The 23523-nt window shown below is 40.4% G+C and overlaps 1 protein-coding gene across 10 annotated transcripts in view; it reads right to left on the bottom strand.

The window, feature by feature from the left end:
- The window catches only part of YEATS2 (YEATS domain containing 2), a 103625-nt gene that overhangs the window by 43948 nt on the left and 36154 nt on the right, over positions 1-23523 (bottom strand). For 6 of the 10 annotated variants that reach the window (XM_059687177.1, XM_059687175.1, XM_059687168.1 and 3 more), the window contains 6 exons: positions 16754-16915; positions 13627-13738; positions 9672-9716; positions 5573-5753; positions 1941-2183; positions 320-478 (listed from right to left, as the gene is read on the bottom strand). In XM_059687177.1, the coding sequence (XP_059543160.1) occupies positions 320-478; positions 1941-2183; positions 5573-5753; positions 9672-9716; positions 13627-13738; positions 16754-16915 (902 nt within the window). The remainder of the gene's footprint in view (positions 1-319; positions 479-1940; positions 2184-5572; positions 5754-9671; positions 9717-13626; positions 13739-16753; positions 16916-23523) is intronic. The other 4 variants (XM_059687170.1, XM_059687171.1, XM_059687174.1 and 1 more) reach the window with 2 other exon arrangements.

Here is a 23523-nt window from a genome sequence, read left to right as displayed (position 1 = left end):
ACGATGAGGGCTCGATCCCCAGTGGGGGTTGTGCAGGAGTCAGCCGATCTATGATTCTCTCTCATCATTGATGTTTCTCTCCCTCTCCCTTCCTCTCTCTGAAATCAATAAAGATATATATTTTTAAAAATACAACTTTTACAACAAGAGTAAATCTTCCTCAGAGAAACAGCACTAGTGTTACTCTTATATATTCCCTCCTCTTGTTTATGGATGGAGATTTCATTTTCCCATTATATGGCTACTAAGTGACACTAGGATTTCATCTTTAAAAAAGATCAAATCTTTTGGATTGCATACATATTGATCAAACACACACCTGTAGTGGGAGTGGTGGCTCCAATAACCTGCCCTGGCTTGTCCATGATAACATAAGGGTTACTAATAACAGAGCTGGCAGTGCCTTGCTTCACATGGACTGGAGTGGAAGTTGGGGTTCGAGGCAATGGTGATGGACTTGGCGTTGATATGGGGGAACCTTTATTAATTAAAAAGAGAAAAAAAATAAACTAAACAAAATAGATATATTCAACCCATGTAAGAAGATGCTGGAAGATAATGAAAGAAGGGCAGGGCTGCCAGGACCAAGGTGACAAATTGGGAAAAGTGGATGAGACTGTTGATTTCAGGGACTGAGCAGCAGCAGGAGCAGTGGCCTCAGCGTAGCTAAGGCCAGGGACTAGTGTGTTTCACTCTCTACAGCCTTATCTGGTGACCAGCAGCATTAGCATCTGCATCATCTGAGAGCCTGTTAGCAATGGATTCTGAGGTCCTACCCAGACCTACCAATACCTATAAATCTTTATTTTAACAAGTTCCCCTGTAGGCACATTAAAGTTCAAAAAGCAGTGCTTTTACATAACAGTGTGAAACTGTTGAATCACTAGATAATAAATCTCTTAACAACTTAGGCAGGCTGCATTTGAAGACGCTAAAATGAGGGAGGAAATTTGTAAGCGATAAATTGGATTTAGGAACCAGGAGTCTTGATTTGGGATTAATTTCCAATAGGAAAATAAGAAACTCACCCACTCAAAACCAAAGTCACTGTCAATACTATGTCACAGCCACAACCCAGAGAGTCATGTTCCCACAGAATATGCTCTAAAGGTACCAATGTGCCATTAAACGTCCTCTACTGTCTTCTAGTGATTGAATTTGTCATCCCTCAATTTCTCTAAACTTCAAACCAATTTATACATTCAACATCTACCTCTGAAGCAGCAAGTTCCAAAGTGCTTCTAATTGGTAGATAAAATTATACATTCTTTACTTCTCATAAACTTCAAAGACTTGGATCATATTACTGCTTAGTTTCCTGTTTTTAACAACAAAGGCTCCCTCCTTCCCCTTCATTTAAGTATTATACAGAAACCTCCCAGTGCCTACATACTTTTACTGACTCTCTTTCAGTCTTTCCTGAGGTGGTTTGGCCAAAAACATAAAGTATAGTCCTACTAAAAGTTTACCTAATATAAATGTGAAATTGTTGTAAGGCAATGGAAATTCAACCTTCCTGATAATAATTGAAATGAGTAATTTTTCTCATGTGGTTAGAGTATAAAAGATATTTCAACTCCAAACTAAAAGGCCTCTACACTTGTTCCAGTTGCTTTGGTTTCCATATATAATCACAAACCATAATTCCTACTTTAAGTTCAACCACAATCCTAGCAAACATTTTACCTGTGCTGATTCTAGATGAAAATTTGATCTCTCTGAATTTCATTTCTTGCTTCATTCAAAAATTGTTTCCACATAGATGACTTTTGTTTTTGTTTCCTGACACCTTTGTTCTGCTAATCAAAAGTGATTAGCTCACTTGTTAAATAAACAAAAACCTTGCTTAGAACTAAAAAAAATTATTTTAAACCACAGTATTTTGTTTTGTCATTCCAATAACTTTACACACATCAACTTCGCACACATCCTCTGTATACCTGAGACGATCTTGCAGCTCATGGTGATGGGCTGGAAGGATTTCCCAGGTGACTCGGGATTAGGAACCTGGCTCTGTGGCACAATTTTGCAGCTTGATGCTATTGGCTGGAAAGCTGAATTGCCATGAGAACAAAACATAACTTTCTGGGATGTTGTCATTTTGGTAGGTGTTCGTTCCAATGAAGATGGCAAAGAATAAAATGTAGTATGCCTCTCAGTTTCAGTATTGGCTGGTAATCCTGCTTGAAATGAAACAGGCAAATGATTAAGTCATTAATATCTTTGCAATAATAAAATCTTACCACTGTGGGAAAAGAATGAAACAATAAAAATCCCTTATCATTTCAACAACCATTTAAGCCATTTACTAGTAGTACAGTAAATACAATCCACAGTATTTATTATCCCTTTATACATTTTTGGGTGAAGTGTGTTAAAAAATAAATTTCAGCCCTAGCTGGTTTGGCTCAGTGCATAGAGCATCAGCCTGTGGACTGGAGGGTCCTGGGTTCGATTCCATTCAAGGGAAATAAAATAAAATAAAAATAAGGAAATAAATTTCAACTGAGTACATTAAAAAAAATACTTTTTATTGATTTCAGAGAGGAAGGGAGAGGAAGAGAGACATAGAAATATCAGTGATGAGGAGAGAATCACTGATTGGCCGTCTCCTGCATGCCCCCCACTGGGGACCGAGCCCGCAACCCAGGCATGTGCCCTTGACCGGAATCGAACCTGGAACCCTTCAGTCTGCAGGCCGAGGCTCTATCCACTGAGCCAAACCCGCTAGCTAGGGCATCAACTGAGTAAATTTTAAAGCTTTAATTGGCTTTATTCAATGATGCATGAATCAAGCAGCATCCAATGTAGCAGAGAAGAAGCAGCTCTCAGGAGCTGTACAAAATGAAGGACTTTTAGAGGCAGAAGGGACCAGGAGCAAGGAAGTTATTGAGCAAAAAGCAGATCGGCTATGGTAAGGTCACTTTTCTTAGGGGACAGCAGGGGTCTATCAGGCCAATTACCCATCTAGTGCTGACTAGGGGATTCCTGATTTAAGATTCATTTCTGGAAGAGGCTGAAACTATAAGTTTGAATTTGGTGATGTGAGCTTGGCATAGGTGACCACATTTGGAGCTTGTTGTCTTGTTTTGTAACAAATGTGAATATCCCTAGAATCATATTTTGTTAAAAAGTTTCTTTAAGCCAAAACTGGTTTGGCTCAGTGGATAGAGCGGGGGCCTGCGGACTGAAAGGTCCCAGGTTTGATTCCGGTCAAGGGCATGTACCTGGGTTGCGGGCATATCCCCAGTAGGAGATGTGCAGGAGGCAGCTGATCGATGTTTCTCTCTCATCGATGTTTCTAACTCTCTATCTCTCTCCCTTCCTCTCTGTAAAAAATCAATAAAATATATTTTAAAAAAAAGTTTCTTTAAAAAATTAGGAAACATATTAACTATAAACAGTATATATAAGTTCATTCTGTTCTATTTTTTTTTTTTTTTTTTGTAAATTGAAACCTGTTTAAATTAGAGAGGAGGAAAAACTCCAAAGGATTCACTTAATCTAATGATGTCCTGTCTTATTAAATGCCCATAAAGAAGATGTAATTGAAATTTAAAGAGGAACAAAAGAATGAAATTAACATCATATTAAAATGCAGGCTAAGAGACAAACTAATACCATTTAGAGTCAATTTTATTTCTTGTACATAAGTTATACAAGTGAATACTTAATACTTAAACATTTATTGACAGTGAGTCTTATATTTTAAATAAGATTAGATACTTATTATTTAAGTTTCTTGTTCACATAATTGGGAACCGGACCAGAATTACAAGAAACTATAATCATCAAGGAATAAAAATTTAATGGTTTTTAACTCAGAAAAAAATACAATTTTCTTCCACCTGAAGAACTAACAAAATTCAATATATTTCTGTATTTACTACATATAATCATAACATGGCTTAAAATACATGGTATTTTAATTAATATCTACTACATGCAAGAATTGTAACTCAATGAATTAGTTGCAATTTAATAAAAGGGATTGAGTGCAACGACAGGCTGGAAAGAAACATTAAGATCTATGCTCCATGAGAACTCATGGACAACAGTGTGGTGACTGCAGGGGGTAAGTGGGGGGGAGGTGGAGGTGGAAGAGGGCATAGCAGGAATAAGTGGTGATGGGAAACATTAAATTAAAATATATCTATGCTCCATGATATTGATGATGCTGGACATAATCACATCACAGGGCTGTTCTAGGATGGCTATTTATAGTTTCCCCTTGTTGAGCCAACTAGAAGTAGTTTTTCCATTAATGAAAAAGACTGATGCAATTCAAAAATGCAACTTTATTTATCTGCCTGATTTTAATTATGATAAGAGTTCCCTAAGTTGGACTGAAAAGCCTTAAGGTAAAAACAGGGAAATTATCTTCGTCATACTTTTAATGCCTATCTTTTCTCTAATATGGTTGTTAAAATACCCACATTCTCCTCCAGTGAGACACATCTACAAACCCAAACTAGAGCAGAAATTCAGTTTTATGATACGCCCCAACCTCATGAATTTTGTTCGACAAGCCTTACTTTTCTCTGAGTTACCTGTCATAAAAGGAAGTCTCAAGAGACAAAAGCATTTAACAGAGAAAATGGTTTTATAAAGTTTGTGCTGTAAAATTCAACATTGATACTGCAAAATCAGAACTAATGTTTTGTTAGGGAATCATCCAGTTACAGGAAATGTTAATGAATTCATTTACTTTGGTGAGGAGGAGGAGGCAGGGTCACCTTATTTATCATCAGTGTATCTCACAGTAGAAGAGGTTTTGTTTCTCCCTGCTTAGCTATAATTGAGACTGTGTTCAAGTCCCCTTCCCTAATGCACATATAAGTTTATTATTTGATTTTTCCAATTCACAGTTATTACTTTGATGTTTTGCTCTATTTTATCATGTGGGAAGAATGGTATCTATTCCTTAATAAACAATTTGTCATACTTAAAGTTAAGATTCGTGGCCCTAACTGGTTTGACTCAGTAGATAGTGCGTCAGCCTGCAGACTAAAGGGTCCCAGGTTTGATTCCAACCAAGGGCACATGCCTGGGTTATGGGCGCGATCCCCAGTAGGGGGTGTGCAGGAGGCAGCCAATCAATGATTCTCTCTCATCATTGATGTTTCTATCTCCCTCTCCCTCTCCCTTCTTCTCTAAAATCAATCAAAAAAAAAATTTGTGGCATGGTCTAGTTTGCAACACTGATTTATTCAAGTATGTCCTATAGAGAAACATAGAGCTTTCTTTGAATCTACAAAAATAGCAATATAACCATAAAAATAAAGTAATTTCTATTTTAAAAATTTAATGCTTTTTAGTGAGTTTTGTATTCTACAAAATGTTAGTAGAACTTAATGAAAGATATTTTCTGAGAAGAGTAATAAGCATTTTGGTATATTCATAATAGTACTGGATAGTAGAGGCAACATGCCTACTTATGGAAAATTTCCTTTTTCTGTCTCTGAAGGCAGCAGTTCACTATCATATTATGTAAATGAGAAAAATAAATGCCGCAGGATGACTCCTCCATATAAGGAAAAATAACATGAATGTACAAGAAAAAATATATTACCTTTCTCCACGGAGGTATCAGGTACTGCCTCATGTGACTGCTTTATTGGTGAGGAAGCTTTCACTGGGGCTGGAATGGTCAAAGGCAAAGACGGTGGGGCATCAGAGATGTCTGACTCGGAGGACTGAGGGTAAATGGAGTCTTCTCCAAGAGAATGCCGGTGGAGCTCAACATCCACTACCTACAAAATCGGGCAATAATTGGGCTCATGAATTCATCATCAGTGTCCCAGAAAGCCCCAAACCTTCTAAGATCACGGTACTCTAAGAGATGTGACAAATGATTTCTAATCATACTTCAAAGGCAATTTCCATCTCAAGAACTAAAGGAGGCCTCGGACACCGGTGAAGAGGCGGGAGCCCAGCCGGGGGCCCCTCCCGGCCCTGGCGGCTGGAAGCACGCTGCCAGGGGGCACGATGGACGCCCCGCGCACCCAGGCGGTCCCCAAGCTGCCCCCCAGCACCTGAGCGCCCGGCCCGGCCCCGCGCCCTGAGCGCGCCGCCGCACAGGCTTCTGCACCAGGAGCAGGTCAAATAGGTTGCTGGGTCTACCATCGAGGAGTAAGGGAAGGTGTTGCTGAGTTTTCAGACCTTTCCCAAGATGGAACCAATCACATTCACGGCGAGGAAGCATCCATTCCCTAACGAGGTCTGGGTGGCCTTCGGCCTCCAGCTGGTGGGCTCCTTGCCTGTGCATTCCCTGACCACCATGCCCATGCTGCCCCGGGTCGTGGCAGAGGTGCGCCGGCTCAGCGGGCAGTCCTCCAAAAAGGAACCCGGTACCAAGCAAGTCCAGGCTTTGCGTCTCGCCCTCTGGACTGCGATGTGAACTGGAGCCAGAGAAGACTCAGCAGTGGGATCCGCTGATCTGTTCCAGCATCTTCGAGTGTAAGCCTCAGCACGCTCACAAACTGATCCACAACAGTCACGACCCGAGCTACTTCGCCTGTCTGATTAAGGACGATGCGGCTACGTGTTCAAAGCTGATGACCAAACAAAAGTGCCCGAGATCATCAGCTCCATCCGCCACGCCGGGAGGATCGCCAGCCAGGAGGAGCTGCATTGCCCCTCAGAGTTCGACGACACGTTCTCCAAGAAGTTCGAGGTGCTCTTCTGCGGCCGGGTGACCGTGGCGCACAAGAAGGCGCCGCCGGCCCTGATCGACGAGTGCATTGAGAAGTTCAACCACATCAGCTGCAGCAGGAAAGCCGAACTTGACCTGGTCTCCCAGAACTCCGAGGCCAGCAGCCCTGCTGCGGCGCTTTCCATCACGGAAAAGTTCCGATCGGTGCTGCAGCCCGTGGGGCCCACGGAGCAGGGCCGCTGGCCCATGCGCAAGTCCTACTCGCAGCGGGCCTACAGGAAGGAGTTTCAGGATGGGAGCCTGCGGAGTCACAGTTTCTTCACCTCTTTTGATGAAAACGACATTGAGAACCACCTCATCAGTGGACACAATATTGTGCAGCCAACGGATATTGAGGAAAATCGAACTATGCTTTTTACGGTAAAACATCACCAAGCCTCATGGTCATCCCCAGTCTTAAGATAAGTAAATCTGCTTTATTGAGCGAAGAAGCTTAGTACATTGTTTTTGGATTTATGTGGAATCCATGTATTTTTATCCTCAATAATTCTTTTCTCAGGATAAAGTCCTTGGTCATCAAGGGGAAGGATAAAGAGAATCTATTTTCCTGTATAATTTTTATCTCCCCCAACCATGCTTATAAAGATAACTTGTCAATGTGGAAGGAACACAGTTAATATGTGTAAAAGAGGCCCAGAAAGGGATTTTAAAAAAATGTATAGTAATTTCAAGTCATCTGTTTCAACAAAATCTTTTTGGGGAAAAAAAAAAAAAAGAACTGAAGGATTTTATCCCAGAATATAACCTATTCTGCTTTAATAGATAATTATTAATACTAATCATAAGACTGAGGTCTTTCCATTTGTTGTTTCAATGCCTTAGAACACTCTTCCTCCAAATCTTTGCATGTCTGCCTCATTCTCACCATTAGGTCTCAATCCAATGTCGTCTTCTCAGGCCTCCCTAACCAACCTAGCTAAAGCAATTCTCTTGTCCCCCGGCTACTCTCTTCTTTATTGCACTTATTTGTAAATTAAACCTTATCTGCTTTTATGCTTACTGTATACCATCTGCCAGTTCTCAACACAACCAAGAATACTTGAAAACAATAGCTATCTTGTGCAGAAATCTGTATCCCCACTACCTAGACCGGTGCCTCACATATACTCTGTGCTCAAAAAGTATCTTCTAATATAACACAAACTATAAATAGCTAATTATAATTATAATGACTACTGCTGATATATCATAAATTCCAAAAAAAGGTGGGGGGGAGGTGGTAAGAAGAAAAAAAGTGAAGTCTCATACTTCCAGATTTCAAAACTTATATAATTACAAAGCTATATTAATTAAAACAGTGTAGTACTGGCATACAGACAGAAATAGACCATTGGAACAGAATACACCCTCACATATATGGTCAAATTATTTTTGACAAGGATGCCAAGACCATTCAATGTGAAAAGGACAGTCTTTCACAAAATGGTGCTGAGAAAATTAGATACCCACATGCATTAGAATGAACGTGGATCTTTACCTTACACCATATACAAAAATTAATTCAAAATGGATCAAAGACCCAAAACAATAAAAATCTTAGAAGAAAACATAGGGGCGAAGCTTCGTGACATTGGCTTTGACAATGATTTCTTGGATATGACACAAAAAAACATGTAACAAAAGAAAAAAACATAAATTGAACTATGTCAAAACTAAAAACTTTTGTGCATCAAAGGACATAATCAAGAATGAAAAATTTAAAAAAAAAGAATGTAAAGATCACCCACACAATGGGAGAAAATATTTATATTTCATATATCTAACAAGAGACTAATACCAAGAATATAGAGAGAACTCCTAAAATTCAACAACAAAAAACAAAACAACCCGATTCAAAAATGGGTAAAGGATTTGAAGACATTTCTCAAAAGAAGATAAACAAATGGCCAATAAACACATGAAAAGATGCTCAACATCAATTACCATTAGGGAAATATAAACCAAACCCATAATGAAATACCTGGTTACTATAAAAAAGACATAAAACAACAAGTGCTGGAGAATTGGAATCCTTTAGCACTGTTGGTAGAATATAAAATGGCGCTGCTGTTATGGAAAACAGTATGGCAGGTCCTCAGAAAATTAAAAAAAGAATTACAGTATCATCCAGCAATCTGACTGCTGGGTATTTATCCAAAAGAATTAAAAGCAGGGACTGAAACAAACAGACCCACGTTCTTAGCATTCACAGTAGCCAAAAGATGTAAGCAACTCAAGTGTTCACAGATAGATAAATGGATAAACACAATGTAGTGTATACATATAATGAAACATTATTCAGCCTTTTTGGGAAGGAAATTCGGACACATCTACAATGTGGATAAATCTTGAAAACATTATGCTAAGTGAAACATGCCAGTTACAAAAAAAACCACACTGTACAATACCACTTATATTGCATCTAGTGTAGTCAAATTCAGAGAGAGAGAAAGTAGAGGGGTGAGTGCCAGGAGCTAGAGCAGGGGTGGGCAAACTTTTTGACTCGAGGGCCACAATGGGTTCTTAAACTGGACCGGAGGGCCGGAACAAAAGCATGGATGGAGTGTTTGTGTGAACTAATATAAATTCAAAGTAAACATCATTACATAAAAGGGTACGGTCTTTTATTTTTTTTTTTAGTTTTATTCATTTCAAACGGCCGGATCTGGCCCGTGGGCTGTAGTTTGCCCACGGCTGAGCTAGAGGCAGAGGAGAATAGAGAATTATTGTAAATTGTTACAGTTTCAGTTTTCCAAACGGGTGATAGCAATCACTGCACAAAATGTGAGTATATGTAATAATACTTAAATGTATACTTAAAAATAGTAAATTTTATGTGTATTTTTTCACGCTAAAAAATAAATGAGGGGGATATAAAATTTTTCTAAATTTAGCACTCATTTTTTTTCTAACTAAAAATGAAAATCAATTTTCAGTCTATTTGTTCCCAAATAATGCTATAGGGGAAAAAACCTACCGTCTCTGCTCCAAGAGTCTGCAAGCCAGTGTAAGTTCTATCCAGCTATTTAAAGACAAAAGGAAGAGTTAGGTTTCACAAGCTTACTTATAAATATACTAGAGGCCCGTTGCAGGAAGATTCCTGCAAGAATAGGGCTTCCTTAGACTGCAGTGAAGCAAAGAAGGGAGCGAAGCCCACCAGGGCGGGCTTTGCTCCCTTCTCCACTGCCTCGCTCCCTCCCTTCACCGCTTAGCCCTCGGCTCCCTCCCTTCTCTGCCACCTGGGCTCTCTCCCTTCTCCACTGCTTTGCTCCCTCGCCAGGTCACGGGTCCAAGGCCCGGGTACCGCAGGCAGCCTCGTGCACTGCTGGCCCCGCCTTGCCGGGTCAGGGGTCCGGAGCCCGGGGCCCGCAGGCAGCGTCATGTGCTGCCGGCCCTGCCTGCAGTATGCAAATTAGCCGCCATCTCTGTTGGCGGTTAATTTGCATATCGTGTTGATTAGCCAATGGGAGGCGTAGTGAAGGTATGGTCAATTACCATGTTTGTCTATTATTAGATAGGATCTTACCTAAAACCTCTTTCACCACAAGTTTTCATACCATAACTACTTTTTCATAATATAAATTCATCACTTCAACAAAAACCCTCTTAATATTGTGGGGAAGAATTGAGTAAAATTAATATAAACAACCTCAGATATACATGTAGTAATCATACTTTTAATATAAAGTATACACTTCGAACAACCCATTCTAAGGACAATCCAAACATGGAGGACATTTTACAAAAAAAGATGTTTACTGCAGCATTATCTATAATCACAAAAAATAAAAGCAATATAGGTTTCTCAGACCGGAATACCATAATAGTTCTCTTAGTTTGGGAAGTCTAATCTGATGGTGGTGTGCAGAATGAAGACAGATTAGAATTAAAGAAGCTAATCAGGAAACAATAAAAGGGCAGAATATAAGAAAGATTATGAAGAATAATGGTCTGCAACTAAATGAATATTTAGAACAAAAATGGAAGAAGCAAAGATGGCTTTGAGGGTTGACATAGAAATGACAGGAAAAGTGATACTCTAGTACAAATAAAAATCACATGGTCACACCCTGGCCGCCTTGGCTCAGTGGATAGAGCGTCAGCCTGCGGACTGAAGGGTCCCAGGTTCGATTCCGGCCAAGGGCACATGCCTGGGTTGTGGGCTCCATCCTCAGTGGGGGCTGTGCAGGAGGCAGCTGATCAATGACTCTCTCTCGTCATTGATGTTTCTATCTCTCTCTCCTTCTCCCTTTCTCTCTGAAATCAATAAAGAAATATATTTAAAAATAAATATATCATAAAAAAAAAAATCACATGGTCACAATATAGGTGTTTAAGGCTTCAAGGCCAATCTATAAAAATAAAAGGGTAATACATTAATTAGACCAGACGTCCTTCTGGATATCCTTCCAGATGAAGCTGGGGCTGGAGGGAAGCCACTCGGGTCCCGGGTGCCTGCTGGCAGCCAGAGGGAAGCCACCTGGGTCCCAGGTGCTGGAGCAAAGCCAGTGCTGGAAGCCAGGGGAAGGAAGGCCTACTCTTGCACGAATTTTCATGCATCAGGCCTCTAGTTGATATATAATATGTAGTAAAATTAAGCTTTAAAAAAACTTGACAAGAAATGCTTTAAATACCTCATTTTAAAATACTGTGCCTCAATCTTTCACCAGGAATTCTAAGTGATATGGAGAATACAATATGCAAAACTACGCAAACAACTTCCATAATCATCGGGATACGGGCTGGGCCCAGTGCTATAAAATGGTATATGCGATGTTTAAAGATAAAAAGAAAGCAAAACTAATTTAGATCTTCTAAGTAAGTGGGACCACATTTTGCTCCTCTGAACAAAGAGGCAGTAAATTCTTTATTTGAGTTCTTCTCTGAGGTCATAAAGCAATCTAATCTCACAGTAATCTCTAGAAAATAATGTGTACATTAAGTTAAGCTGTCTTACATTGGCTGCATAACAAGCAATGGAGGACAAATTTCAACATGCCTTAAGGTTGAAAAGTTGTATTTATAGAACAAAGGAAACAAAAAATGGATTTCTGCAGATGTACTCAGTTTCATTTAGCTCAGTTTTGGGAGTCATTAATGAGAACAATGTAGTAAGCCACAAGTAAGGGTGCTATAGGAGAAGTTCAATATAAGAAAACATATACAAGACTACTATAGTGAGGGCCTAAGCAGTGGTTCTCAACCTTCTGGCCCTTTAAATACAGTTCCTCATGTTGTGACCCAACCATAAAATTATGTTCGTTGCTACTTCATAACTGTAATGTTGCTACTGTTATGAATCGTAATGTAAATATCTGATATGCAGGATGGTCTTAGGCGACCCCTGTGAAAGGGTCGTTCGACCGCCAAAGGGGTCGCGACCCACAGGTTCAGAACCGCTGGCCTAGAGGAACATTTTAAAAATTGTCTATCTTCCAACTATAAAAAATATTTTTATAACTGTTCATTATGTAAAAATACTTTCAAAAAACCACACACAGATAAAAAGGCCATACGAAATAGATCACAACATCATTATTTCAATTATGTACTCCAACATTTTGGTATATTTCTTTTGTGTTTTTTTAAAATCATGGTGACCTCATTCTATACATATACTTTATACTCGGGGCTTTTTGCTTACTATAATGGTAATTACCCCTCAGGCACAGGAAACACTTTGTAAAATATAACTTATAATAGCTGCATAACAAACCATGTGGATATATCAGAAAAGGATTTCTGACAATACAAATCAAAAGTATTACAACCTTCACCCTGGTCAGGTGGCTCAATTGGTTGGACTGTCCTCCTGTATACCACAAGGTTGGGGGTTTGATCCCCAGTCAGGGCACATACAGGAGGCAACTGATCAATCCTTCCTCTCTCTAAAAATAAATAAACATATCCTCAGGTGAGGATAAATAACTGAAGTTTTACAACCTGCTACAGTACTTTACATTTTCTAAAACATGTTCACTTCAATTGTTACTCTTCGGAAATAAACATATTCTTTATCCTTAGGAGATAAACAGACAAGGCTTACTTCAGGAACTCCTCACCTAATGTCGTTGATAGGTTCTACAACTTTAAGCAAAACATCTATCTATAATAATAAAAGTTTAATATGCTAATTAGACCGGACAGCCAAACGACCTTGCGGACGACCTTCCGGACGAAGCTGGGGCTGTGAGAGCCAAGCCCCTTGCACGAATATTGTGCATCAGGCCTCTAGTAGTATAATGAAACCAAATCTGCTATAGGTTAAATGATATTTAAAGAGTTAAGTTCCTATGACATCTCATCATTATAATGACACTGAATGAAGCATCATTTTAGGACTTTCTGTATTTGCCTCATTTTTTTAATATATATATATATATATATATATATATATATATATATATATATATATATATATTTATTGATTTCAGAGAGGAAGGGAGAGGGAAAGAGAGATAGAAACATCAATGATGAGAGAGAATCACTGATCAGTGACTTGCTGCACACCTCACATTGGGGATCGAACCCGAAACCCAGGCATGTGCCCTGACCAGGGATCAAACTGTGACCTCCTGGTTCATAGGTTGATGCTCAACCACTGAGCCATGCCAGCCGGGCTGTATTTGCCTCATTTGATAGAAAAGTAAAATTTTTTTAAAAAGAGATTAACCATAGGTAACACAATAACAGTGAGTTCTGGTCAGAAATTCAAGTGTTCTGATGATCTGATTTAAAGAACATACATTCAACTGTAAAGGCTCCCCCAACCTTCAAGGGACAAAGGAGTGTTATAGCATAACACACTCAAAAAGATTTACCCTGCTTCCACTATCCTTCACCTGGCTGCTTCTCTCAGGACTAACCTACTACGTTCAATACCGGGTGAAAGAGATATTTCGTTTCCAGAGAACAATGTTTTGTTACAATACCTTCAGATTATGTATGATATCTATCCGCTTGTTCTGGCTGTCCTTAAAGTGAACTTGAACTCTGACAGGAAACTCACCCCAGCCCCTTCTGGTCAGGTGAAAAGGAGGCTCTCTATGGAAGAGCAGATATTAACACATTAATGCACGTGTAATCATTCTAGAGGAAAAGTTTTCTCATAATGGATAAATTAGAAATTCACATCCTTCTGACAATCATTTACATTTCCTCATTTAAAGTTAAATCAGTATGCTGCATTATGCTAAAATGATAAATTATAAAAGAAAAATTTAACTCAAACCTACATTAAATTTTCAATTACTGGATACTTAGAGCTAAGACACTTATCCTATACTAGAGGCTCGGTGCACAAAAATTTGTGCACTCAGGGGGGAGGGGGGTCCCTCAGCCCGGCCTGTGCCCTCTCGCAGTCTGGGACTCCTCAGGAGATAACGACCTGCTGGCTTAGGCCTGCTCCCAGGTGGCAGAGGGCAGGCCCAATCCCTAGGTGCAGCCCCTGGTCGGGCTCAGAGCAGGGCCGATTGGGGAGTTGGGGTGCTGCCACTCTCACACTCAGGGCAGGGCTGATGGGGAGGTTGTGGCTCTACCCCGTCACACACAGAGCAGGGCCCGTGTGTGTGTGTGTGGGGGGGGGGGGGGGTTGGGGCGCCACACCCTGTCACACACAGAGCAGGGCCGATCAGGGGGTTGGGACGCCGCACCGTCACACACAGAGCCGCAGGGCCATCACGGGGTTTGGGAGCTGCCCTCTGTCATGCTGATCCCGGTGCTGGGAGGCCTCGCAGCTCCGCTGATCCCAGTGCTGGGAGGCATATTACCCTTTTAATATATAGGGTAGAGGCCTGGTGCATGGGTGGGTGCCGGCTGGTTTGCCCTGAAGGGTGTCCTGGATCAGGGTGGGGGTCCCCACTGGGGTGCCCGGCCAGCCTGGGTGAGGGGATGATGGCTGTTTGCAGCTGGTAACACACCCTTCAGGGTGGGGGTCCCCACTGGGGTGCCCGGCCAGCCTGGGTGAGGGGATGATGGCTGTTTGCAGCTGGTCACACACCCATCAGGGTGGGGGTCCCCACTGGGGTGCCTGGCCAGTCTGGGTGAGGAGCTGAGAGCTGTTTTCAGGCTGGGGGTGACTGAAGCTCCCAACCGCTCCTTTTTTTCTTTCTTTTTTTTTTTATTCTGGGCCAGCTTTAGCTCTGAGGCTTGGCTCCAGCTCTTAGGCCTCCGCTGCTGAAAGTAGGTTTCTGGCCTTTGCTTACAATGTTGCGATCCTGCTGGCTGAAGCCCGGGATGTTTCTGGGGTTTTGTTTAGCTTCTATGTTTGTTACATAGTTGCTTGCAGCTCAGAGGCCTGCAGCAGCAGGTGGGGAATGTTGCAGTCCTCCGACACTGAAGCAAGCAAGCCTCATGTTAGTTTCAAGCTGCCTGGCTGCCGGCTGCCATCTTGGCTGACAGTTAATTTGCATATTGCCCTGATGAGCCAATGGGAAGGGTAGCGGTCGTACGCCAATTACCATGTTTCTCTTTTATTAGGATAATAAAAGGCTAACATGCAAATAGACCAAATGGCAGAACAACTGAACAACCAGTCGCTATGACATGCGTTGACCACCAGGGGGTGCACGTGGAACATGGAGGGCGTTGGCCGCAGAAGGATGGTGGAGCAGGTGAGTGGGGGCACCAGACCAAGGCAGGGCGCTGGTTGCTGTCATTGGGGCAAGCCTCTGATGGTTACTGAAAATTCTTTGCTCCCATGCACCGAGGTCCCAACCAGCACCTGCACCCGCAGCCAGCGCTTGAGCCACTGCTTGTACCCACTGCTGGCGCCCGGCACCAGTCCAGATCACTCGGCGCCGTCAGTGGGTGAGAGTTGCGGCTGCCAGCCCCAATCGCCCAAGGGCTTCTCCACCTACCCCTGCTCCTGAGGGGTTATCGAGGCAGCAGCTGCCACTTGCACTTGCTGACGGTGCCGGCCCTGCTCCCATCCACTGCTGGTGCCAGCTCCAATCACTCCGTGCCGTCAGCGGGTGCGAGCGGGACCAGGGCCGTCAGCATGTGGGAGTGGTGGCGGTGGGAGCAGGGTTGCCTCAGACAGGGGACAGGGGCAGGGGTGTGTGGCCACGGTGGGAGGGGCCCGGGGGCGCGGAGGATGGGCCAAAACCCACCCCTGTACCCACCGTAGCCTCGCGGCCCACAGTTCCTTTCAAGGTGCACAAATTCGTGCACTGAGCCCCTAGTACCATATAATCCAATGTCATTATTTTCACAGATAAAGAACTAGAGTGACTGGATGGCCCAACCAGTGTGACTCAGAGTGATTGAGCTTCAACCCATGAACCAGGAGGTCATGGTTCAATTCCCAGTCAGGCACATGCTCGAACCCCAGTAAGGTGTGTGCAGGAGGCAGCCAATCAATGATTCCTTCTCATCATTGATGTTTCTATCTCTCTCTCCCTCTCACTTCCTCTCTGAAATCAATAAAAAAATATTTTAAAAAATAAAGTTTTTGATGAATGTCACAATATGAATCAGAATCCTTGATAGCTACTTGACAGACATAGGCTGAAATATTATGTTTGCTACCCCTGACACTCATTTATTCCTCCACTCTGGCAAAAACAAAGTAAGTCATGAATACTCTATTTGAAGGTGACAATTTACTTGAATGTATCTGCTAAGAGGACTTAAAAGGTATGTTCACAATATGATCTTCCCCAAATAGTGACTATGATTTCAGAGGATAGAGAGGAACTCATAAGAATGCTAATTGAACCAATGAATTTTCAGTGAGAACCTAATTTGTAAAGGAAAGAAAAAGAAAATTTGATGGAAAAAAAGACTGGCAAACTGTTAATAATTGGCTTTGGATCCATTAGGGTTCAATATACTCTGCTTTTGTATATGTTTGAAATTTTCCTTTCTCTGCAATCAATTAAAATATTAAATTTAAAAAAGATAGCTGTAAGACTAGAAGTGAAGGAAGTAAGAAAAGGAGGGAGGGAGGGAGGAAGGGTGGGAGGAGGGAAGAAAGAATTTCAAGGGAGTGTTTTCAAATTAAATCACTTTTCTTCCACTTCAATAAATCTGCACTTCTTTAAACTCAAGTATGCTTACCTAACTTCCACAAGGTCATTTGGTTTATAGCTGGGATGAAGGAAAAACCAAACTTTCTTGACAAAATGATTAATACTGGGTTCTCTACGAGACCCTCGGACATACACCATCCATTTGTGGGTAGATTGGTCATTTTCTTCTCTCTTATCGGGAGGTATATACCTAGAGGAAAAGAAAAAGAAACAGAATCCTTTTTTTCCTTCAAAAGCCTAATGAAACAATTAACACCTACTTAAAACAAGATTAAAAATAAATTACAAAAAGAAAACTGGGAGGAAAAACCAAGATGGCGGCATAGGTAAACACCGGAGTTTGCTGCCTCGAACAACCACTTCAAAAATACAACAAAAAGACGGAACGGACATCATCCAGAACCACAGGAAGGCTGGCTGAGTGGAAATTCTACAACTAGAAGGAAAGAGAAAAGCATACCGAGACTCAGAGGAGGCACAGTACGAAAGTAAAATACTAAGGTGCGGAGATACACGCAGAGAGGGCTGGCGGCTGAGGGCGCAGTTGTCGTTTTCAATCGGGAGGTAGTCTCAGGCTCTGAGCTCCAGTTCCGGGTGAGTCTCTAGGGACCCAGACTCATACGGGAGAAGCAGGGCTGTCTGGCATTGGTCGGAACTTGAGGGCAGCTTTCTCTCCGAGGGGCTTGCAGCGATTACCGGGACACTGAGAAGCAGAGCCTCTGAGGGCAAGACTGAGAGCAGCCATAACTGCTAGCCCCGCCCTGTTGATCCCGTGGGACCCGCCCCGCCCCAGCCCTGCAGGGAGGCTTTTGCTGGATAGCTTCAGGCAAAGGCTAGATTAGCACCTCCCTAGAGATCGAGGAGCCAGGAAACCCAGAGGTCAGAGTGGGACCATCCAGTTTGCAGCTCTGTGGAACCATAAAGGACACACTCAGGGGGCAGACTCAGTGAGCACCAAAGCCCCATTGAAGCAAGTCTTGCCCCGGAGGGGTGTCTCCAGCACAGAAGTTCTCCCACTGCAGACACAGCTGATTCTCATAGCCAATTGGCCTGGAGGTCAATTCCTCCCAGTGATACCTACAACAATCAAGGCTTAACTACAACAAGACTGTGCACAAAGCCCACAAGGGGGTGCACCAAGAGTATCCTCCTCAGGTAATTGGGGAGGCTGAACCACTGGGTCCTAGAGGACACTTAGCACAGAAAACTATTTCATCAACACAGGGAAGCATAAAAAATGCGGAGACAAAGAAAAGACACAAATGACAGAAATGGAAGAAAGCAAACAACTGGATATAGAGTTCAAAACCAGACTTATAAGGTTTTTCAAGAATTTTCTAGAAATTGCCGATAAACTTAATGAGACCTACAAGAAATCTAATGAGACCCTCGATTTTGTGATAAAGGACCAGCTAGAAATTAAGCATGCACTCACTGAAATAAAGAATCTTATACAGAATCCCAACAGCAGACTAGAGGATCGCAATAATCAAGTCAAAGATTTGAAATACGAAGAAGCAAAAAACACCCAACCGGAAAAGCAAAATGAAAAAAGAATCCAAAAATACAAAGATAGTGTAAGGAGCCTCTGGGACAGCTTCAAGCGTACCAACATCCGAATTATAGGGGTGCCAGAAGAAGAGAGAGAGCAAGATATTGAAAACCTATTTGAAGAAATAATGACAGAAAACTTCCCCTACCTGGTGAAAGAAATAGACTTACAAGTCCAGGAAGCACAGAGAACCCCAAACAAAAGGAATCCAAAGAGGACCACACCAAGACACATCATAATTAAAATGCCAAGAGCAAAAGACAAAGAGAGGATCTTAAAAGCAGCAAGAGAAAGAAAGTCAGTTACCTACAAGGGAGCACCCATACGACTGTCAGCTGATTTCTCAATAGAAACTTTGCAGGCCAGAAGGGAGTGGCAAGAAATATTCAAAGTGATGAATGCCAAGAACCTACAACCAAGATTACTTTATCCAGCAAAGCTATCATTCAGAATTGAAGGTCAGATAAAGAGCTTCACAGAGAAGAAAAAGCTAAAGGAGTTCATCAACACCAAACCAGTATTATATGAAATGCTGAAAGGTATCGTTTAATTAGAGGAAGAAGAAGAAAAAGGTAAAGATACAAATTATGAACAACAAATACACATCTATCAACAAGTGAATCTGAAAATCAAGTGAATAATCTGATGAACAGAATGAACTGGTGATTATAATAGAATCAGGGGCATAGAAAGGGAGTGGACTGACTATTCTTGGGGGGGGAAACGGATGAGGGAGATGCAGGAAGAGACTGGACAACAATCGTGCACCTATGGATGAGGACAGTGGGTGGGGAGTGAGGGAGCAGGGTGGGGTGGGAACTGGTGGAGGGGAGCTATGGGGGGAAAAAGAGGAACAACTGTAATAATCTGAACAATAAAGATTAAAAAAAAAAAAAGAACAAGCCATTCCCTTAAGTTCTGCCCATAGTAAAACCAGTATCTTTAGCCCTCCCTTATGCAGGTGATTTTATTTCACAAGGCCCCCTTATCACATTCTGTTAGAAAATATGGTCATAGCCTTCTATATGTCATCTATGCCTATAGTTATCCTTAGTGATGCAGTAGGCCACGTTGCCTAATCTGGTTCTTCATCAACAGTATTCTTGTTCAGTCTTGATTCTTTGCTCTTCCATATATAAAATCCAGCCTCTGGATTTCATGAATCCTGTCAGGATTTTAATCAGAATATCTACATATCAATTTGAAGAGCAGTGTTGTCTTTATTATACTGAGCCTTTCTATCCATGAACATAGTATACTATTAAGTTCTTTTAAGTCTTTAAAGTTTTTATAATTCACGAAAAGCTTACTTGTCTCTTATTTACTGTATATTTATTGCTATAGTAAATACATCTTTTAAAATCATGTTTTCTAATTTTGTGGCTGTCACACAGAAACAACTCATCTCTGTGTATTGATATTATATTCAACAACCTGGTCAAGTTCTCTCATTAACTCTAAAACTTTATCAAAAATTGCTTTATATTTTTCTATGTAGACAGTGTCATCTGTTAATGACATTTATTTTTTAATCCATATACTTTTTAATTTTTTAAACAGGACTACATTAGTATCTCCAAGAGCAATACTGAACAGGAGTGGTGGCCCCAGACATCTCTTGTCTTGTTCCTAATCCTAAAGGGAAGACTTGAGTTCACCACTGAGTATAAAATATACTGTAGGTTTTTCAAAGATATTCTTTATCTGAGTTAACTAAACTCTAAGTCTGCCATGAAGACTTATCACAAATAGATGTTGAGTTTTGTCAAAGGTTGTTTCTGCATTTTTGATCAAGTATTTATCCTCTTTAATCTGTTAATGTGTTTATTATACTTATTGATTTCTAATGTTATTCCAAACTTGCATTTCTTGCACACAATAACCATTTCTATAGTTACTGAATTCAGTTTGCTCAGGATTTTGTTCAGTATTTTTATATCTATATTCATAAGTGTGATGTCCCATAATATCTATTTTCTTATGAACTCCATGTCAAGCTTTATGAACAGAGTTAGGATATCCTCATAACATAAATTGTAAGTATTGTCTCTTTGTCCCCAGAAGATTTTGTATACAACTAGAATTATCTATTCATGCTGCCTGTAAAGCAATCTAAGCCAAGTGGTGTGGTTTGGTTTTGTCACAGGAATGTTTAAAAAAATAAATAATAAAATTTACTTAGTAGTTCTATGACTATTCCAAGTTTCCTTTGTCGCATCACTTTTAAGTTGTATTTTTCTAGGGATTCTTCAGTTCATCTACATTTTCAAATACACTTATCTCTTTAACAGTGCAGCATCTGATGTTATGTCTTTTTTCATTTCTAATATTTATTTGTATCTTTTTTCCTTACTTAATTCCACCATGTTTATGTATGCTATCTATTTTTTTTCCTCTCTAAATTCTTTTTTTTTATTTATTTTTTAAAATATATTTCTTTATTGGTTTCAGAGAGGAAGGGAGGAGAAAGAGATAGAAACATCAATGATGAGAGAGAATCATTGATTGGCTGCCTCCCGCACACCTCCTACTGGGGACTGAGCCCGAAACCCAGGTTTGGCTCAGTGGATAGAGCGTCAGCCTGCGGACTGAGGGGTCCTGGGTTCGATTCTGGTCAAGGGCATGTACCTGGGTTGCGGGCATATCCCCAGTGGGAGATGTGCAGGAGGCAGCTGATCGATGTTTCTCTCTCATTGATGTTTCTTCTTCTTTTTTTTTTTTTAATATATTTTATTGATTTTTCACAGAGACGAAGGGAGAGAGAGAGAGAGTTAGAAACATCGATCAGCTGCCTCCTGCACATCTCCTACTGGAGATGTGCCCGCAACCAAGGTACATGCCCTTGACCGGAATCGAACCTGGGACCTTTCAGTCCGCCGGCCGACGCTCTATCCACTGAGCCAAACCGGTTTTGGCTCATTGATGTTTCTAACTCTCTATCTCTCTCCCTTCCTCTCTGTAAAAAATCAATAAAATATATTAAAAAAATATAATAAAATAAATAAAATAATAATTATAAATAAATAAATAAAATATATTTCTTTATTGGTTTCAGAGAGGAAGGGAGGAGGAGAAAGAGATAGAAACATCAATGATGAGAGAGAATCATTGATTGGCTGCCTCCCGCACGCACCCTACTGGGGACTGAGCCCGCAACCCAGGCATGTGCCCTTGGCCGGAATCGAACCTGGGACCCTTCAGTCCGCAGGCTGACGCTTTATCCACTGAGCCAAGCCGGCTAGGGCTCGTCTCTAAATTCTTTGCTTCCCCTAGTGCATTGTCTAATTAAGCTGCTTAGTTCATTAATTTTAAGCTTTTTTTCTACTGTAGTCTTATAAGACTTCAAATTTCCGTTTAACTATCCCTTTAGTGTTAGCCTACAACTTTTGAGTTATTATTTAGTTCTGGTTATTTTAATGTGGTTTTTTTTCATTGCCTTAATGAGTTGTTGTGAGTGTTTTGAATTTCCAGATATATTGGAGGTTTTTTTAGTTATCCTACTGTCATTGATTTCTAGCTTTACTGCACTAGTGGTTAGAAAAAATACAAGTCCTTTGTTGAAGCTTGTTTTATGGCTTACTATATAGTGAATTTTCATAAATGTTCCTTGTATGCTTAAATTTTTTTTTCGTTCTGTGTAATCTTCTATGTGTGTACTTTAGCTTTGTTAATTGATATTCTAACTTTTCATATTCATATAAGTAGTTTGCTGGATGTACCAATTACTGAGAGATGTATATAAAGTCAGTGGTAGTGCATTTGGTAATTTCTGCTTGTGGTTCTATCAATTTCAAGACTGTTATCATTTTAAGACATTTTAAGACTATGTTATCAAGTACACAGAAGCTAAGAATTTTTTTATCTTCTTGATGAAGAAAACCTTTTATCATTATATAATAAATCTTTACCTCTATGAATGCTTTTGGTCTTAAAGTCTCTTTTGCCTGATATTAATATGTTACACTAGTTTTCTTTTGGTTAGAATTTGCTAGTTTATCTATTTGCTTACTTTCTTTTCTTTTTGGGCCAAACTGAGGACATATGCTGGGAGCAAGATCCTATTTGCTTACTCTCAATCTTTCTGTATTTAGATGTGCCTGAAAAATAACAGAGATCTGAATTTTAGGTTATTTTATCTCAATATAAGCATTACTATATTCTAACTAGTTAAATCCATATGCATTTTTATGACTGTTTATACATTTAGATTTGTTATTACTAAATTATTTTATACTACTTGTTTTATTTTTTCTCTTCTTTATATCCCTCCTCCTGCCCCTGCTTGCCTTTTTCTAGAATCAGATTTCCCCCTTCTTCTCATTCATTTTCCACCCCTCCCTTATTGTTAAAGTTTAAATTTCTCTATCTATTCTTTTAGTTGTTATCTTAGATATTGCAGCAAGCACTCTTAACAAAACGTAGGGTAAATCAGTATTTTTACCCGCTTCCAGAACAAAGACCTTACAATTTTCATGCCAATCACTCCCTCTACTTAAAATTTATGATTAACCAGTATTTTAGTTCTAGCTTGTCTTTAAAAAACCCCAAAACCTACATATTAGACATAATTGTTTGAAAATGTCAATGACTGTTTCTACCCAATCTTCTTGTGGCCCAGTGGATCTATTTAGATTTCTAGTTTAGACCTTTCCTGGGCTGATCTGTCCTGTACTATACATAAGACCCCAGCTCTAACACTTCACACAAACTATTTAGTTTCCTTAGCTGAATACATGCTAACTCTAAAATAATCTATAAAATAGAAATCTAATTGCCTAATCATATTTTATGGTTCCATTTAAATACTTTCACATGGATCATTAAGAATCTTTGTTTCTAGTATCCTGAGATTTTATGTACCTCTTGTTTGTTATTAATGATCCATTAATTGGGGCTTGAAAGATCCCCTCCTCGCCCCCCGTCTGATTTTCCTGCCAGATAATTACTGTATTTCCAAATCCTTTTTAAAATAATTGAATCTAATTATAATTTCCATAAATATGTCAATTTATTCATCAAGCAAATATTTACTGAACTCCAACTAATATAAGGTACAAAATAAATAATACATAGTTCCTACCCAAAAGAGATTCCAGTCTGATTTGGGGAAAATGTATGAAAACAGAAAATGATTATATGAGAAAAATGACAAGGAAAAACAGGGAAAATATACCTAACAGGGTTGGAAAAGGGCAAATAAGACTTTGTGAGGAAGTAACAATCTTTCGCTATTTGAAGATTTATGA

This window comes from Myotis daubentonii, chromosome 3 (assembly GCF_963259705.1).
Source record: "Myotis daubentonii chromosome 3, mMyoDau2.1, whole genome shotgun sequence".
NCBI classification, from domain to species: Eukaryota; Metazoa; Chordata; class Mammalia; order Chiroptera; family Vespertilionidae; genus Myotis; species Myotis daubentonii.
The sequence above is the reverse complement of the archived record's forward strand: the minus strand, read 5'-3'. Positions and strand labels throughout refer to the sequence as shown.